At 40.9% G+C, this 3,661-nt stretch overlaps 1 protein-coding gene across 2 annotated transcripts in view; it reads right to left on the reverse strand.

The window, feature by feature from the left end:
- Positions 1–2,991, reverse strand: part of LOC146474149 (calcium homeostasis modulator protein 6-like) — a 5,637-nt gene extending 2,646 nt beyond the window's left edge. Inside the window, exons 1-2 of one of the 2 annotated variants that reach the window (XM_085117419.1) lie at positions 2,848–2,991; positions 675–1,308 (exon numbers count right to left, since the gene is read on the reverse strand). In XM_085117419.1, the coding sequence (XP_084973545.1) occupies positions 675–1,284 (610 nt within the window). In that variant the 5' untranslated portion in view covers positions 1,285–1,308; positions 2,848–2,991. Of the gene's footprint in view, positions 1–674; positions 1,309–2,831 lie in introns of both variants that reach the window. The other variant, XM_085117418.1, reaches the window with a different exon arrangement.
- Positions 2,992–3,661: the final 670 nt, after the last annotated feature.

Here is a 3,661-nt window from a genome sequence, read left to right on the forward strand (position 1 = left end):
ACGTCAAGATTTGCTTGGGATCTCAATGGAGGAAAATGACTGTCAGCGGCTACAAACAATAAGACAGTTTACTTCAAATGAAAATCATGGTTATCATGGTTATGAGCACAAAATGATCCAAAAACTGAATAACTTTATCCAGTGGATAAATCGCTATCCAGCAGATAAGATGTACTCTAATTAATACATATTATCCGCTGGGGCGCGTCTTATCTGCTGGATAAAGTTATCCAGTTTTTGAACAACCGAGGCGAGAATGATACCCCCGGGATCATCGAATGAGGCCTTTGCCTAAGTAAGTTTAGTAGAAAGGTTTTACGGGGCCTTTGTGTAAGGTTTAAGCAAAAAACTTCAGCACATCGGACTTTCTCGGGGCATTGTATGTAAGGCTCGGTGGCTCCTAGTAACCTCGTGCTTGGTATCCTGTGATAGTCTAGCATACTGTCGGGAAGGGGAAGGGAGTAGTTCTACTCCTAGTCACTTAATGCTGGGCATCCTGTGATGGATTAACACCCCGCCTTAAGAACGTGGTAACATACGTGATACTCTTACTTGAATAACTGCACTCTAGGCCGGCAGCAACGGTGACCCACTTGTCTCTTTCAATTTGTTCCATCAGAGATGAGGTTGCGGAATTAATTATGTTTTTTAAAAGGACAGGAACTGTACCTTACCTTCCAAAAGGACATTGTCTTTAAGACAACATTTCTTCGTAGTCATGACTACAGCGGTCACAATAACCACGACGACAAATACAAGCCACGCCCATAAATGTGATTTGCTTTTGGCATGTGCGAATTCCGCTTCCAATTCTTTGATTTCTGTGACGTTTGTCAGATTTCGCTTCTCGATGTCGGGACCTACTGTTGCGCAAACGTAGTACGTGGAGTCTGCAAACGATGCTATCAACCATACTGCCGGCCCAATAAGAGCTTTGACGACGTTTGGACACACCCGGTAGCCAAATTCCCCTATTCGCCTATACCGCGGTACACAGCACCTATCAGTCAGCTTCCATACCTCACTAAGGACTAGCACATTGATGACGAAAACTATAACGATTGGGGCCAAGAGAAATACAACTCCATAGAGCGTGTGATCTTTCATGGGGCAATCGAAAACCTCAGAACTCAGCAGTAGCTCCAGACACACAACAACAGCGGAGAGCAGAAGGTTCTTCAAGGTGATGCTGTGGTCGGTCAACAGGCCCATGTATCCTTTTGGTTTGGTGGACTCCGCTTCTTCGGAGAGTACTTTGATGAACAGATTCCTGGCAATATTCATTACTGTGGCAGTGTGTTGACCAAACTAAAAAATGACGACAGAAACATTTTTAAATGGCCTTTTAACTGGTTCAGATGATCTGTAAAAATGGCGATTACGTCTCCGATTTTCAGAATTGCAGACGTTAAGAAATAGTGAGGTTAAAATGAACCTAGGCTATAAACACTAGTACCGGCGTTGAGTCGGCTAGCCTAACGTTTGCTCGTCTGAAAGGGCTCTGAATGAGTGCGACCATGCGAGTCAGTACTTATTATGCAAATGTTGAACATGGGATGTCACATTCCTTAATATCCCTTCCAAAATGCTGGCTAGGTGACTGGAGTACCGTACGGTACCATATGCTAGAAAAGTATCCCATGATTAGTACATGAGATTTCCAATACATGTGGATCGGTTTTCAATCGATGATAACGCAATAAGTAAGATAATGGGACGAATAAAAACACACTGACCAAGATGCAATTCGACTTGTCTTCATTTTCAAGGCGTTCAAATAAGTTTTCTCTAAATTTGGGGCGTGAAATTAGCGATCACCGACAGTCAGGTTTTATTGTGAATTTTCCATAGTTAATCATAGCCATTTTCCTACAGGTCCATTAAAGCCACTTGCAGAGTAGTGCCAATATACAGCCGTTGTCGGCCACTGCAGTTTGAAACAATTTGTTGTTGTTTTTATCTTATTTTATTTTATATTATTTAAAAGAGCACTTTTTAAGTCATATTTTCTCTTGAGTTTCATGCAAAAATTGAAGTTTTTAATTGTACAATAGGGAAATGCTGGTGCAGTACTTGTGGGGAAAGTGTAATTCACACCCTGATACAAGATTTGAAGCAAATCCATTTGAGGTCAAAGGAATCTTAGGGAGACAGGCACCTAAATTGTCGTTCCGTCACACACTGGCCTAATGAATGGCGTCGGCTTCAAATCAAAGTTCGACTTTTCGATCAAATCGTACAGAATAGACACAAGGTATGCTTAATTAGATTGCAGAAAAGAAAGTAATTGCCATTAGTGAACAGTATTCTGTGGCTTCGACAAAGCAGAAAGTCAGAATAGTGTACTTTTTCGTTTGAATCTGATTGGTGCCGTTTTGAAGGGATCGGGAAGGATTCTCGTCCTCCTGTTTTCTTTAACTCTGGCGGAGTGAATGCAGTAAAATGACTCAGATAGCGAATACACACCATGCAAAGGCAAGAAAAAACTCCAGGTAAATTTTTGTTACCTTATTTAGTGATTTAAATGACTTAATGCGGTTATTTATAACTTTATTATTTTCATTCCAATTTCTCTAGACACATTTTACACTTGGGTCAGTGGACGTTTGATGGATCAGTAGGTTTTTCGATCGAGACTAATAGTTAATCTATTATTCCAAACTTCAAATTGCTGCAGAAAGGAGCTTAATATACTTTTAGGACGAGTTAATATTCCCTAAAAGACTATAGTGAATTTGCAACTGAATATGTTAATACACCGAAACATTTTGATATACATTTAACGTAGCATCAGTTTTCCGCGACATGAAATCTTGTTATTCATTACTTACCTAGATTATAAGACACTTTGTTTCCACTCGACAGTCAGGCTGAACGATGAAGTATTTTAAAGTTATCTCAAGTCAAGACCCGAACACTAAATCAAGTAGCAATGCCGTCGGCTCTATATAAACCGTTTGTTTGGTTGCGTTCATGACGAAGTTCACGTTTCGATTTGCATGAACGCAAAGACAGCATTGCCAAGGTCACGCCAAGATCAATATGCACGTTCTGCTTTGCACACACTGCATGGTAAGAATCTTTTTTTTTATATAATGTGGTAAATTTGGTTTTAGGTCGCGCACTGATTTTATTACCGTTGATCTTGAACAGAAATCCATTCACCTTAGTGACACAGTAAATCTGGAACTGGCTTGCTCGGTAAACGGGGTGGTCAAATTTATAACACTAAAATTTAAATCAATTCTATTTGACTCGACAACGACTAATAAACCTGTGGCATTTGGATAGAATGGCGGATTTTGTAGAGAGGGCAAAACCGGAGTACCAGGAGAAGAAGATCTCGGACAAAAGAGGCGAACCAAGAGCTTAGCATACCAGTCGAACCGTTTGTTTGGTTGCGTTCGTGACAAACTTCACGTTGCGATTTGCATGATCGCACAGACGAAGCCGGCTAAGATCACGCCAAGATCAATATGCACGTTCTGCTTCGCACACCGCAAGGTTAAATCTCTTTAGCGTAATAACCTCATTTCACTTTTTTGGAAGGGGGTATTGGGGATGGGGGGAGGAGGCCGTAAATTTAATTTGAACAAGAAGCTGTTTTCAGCTCATACTCTGGCCATATTTGACTGCGTGGTGCGAAAGCCTGCGATCTTTT

This window comes from Pavona decussata, unplaced genomic scaffold (assembly GCF_977016875.1).
Source record: "Pavona decussata unplaced genomic scaffold, jaPavDecu1.1 SCAFFOLD_91, whole genome shotgun sequence".
Lineage (NCBI taxonomy): Eukaryota > Metazoa > Cnidaria > Anthozoa > Scleractinia > Agariciidae > Pavona > Pavona decussata.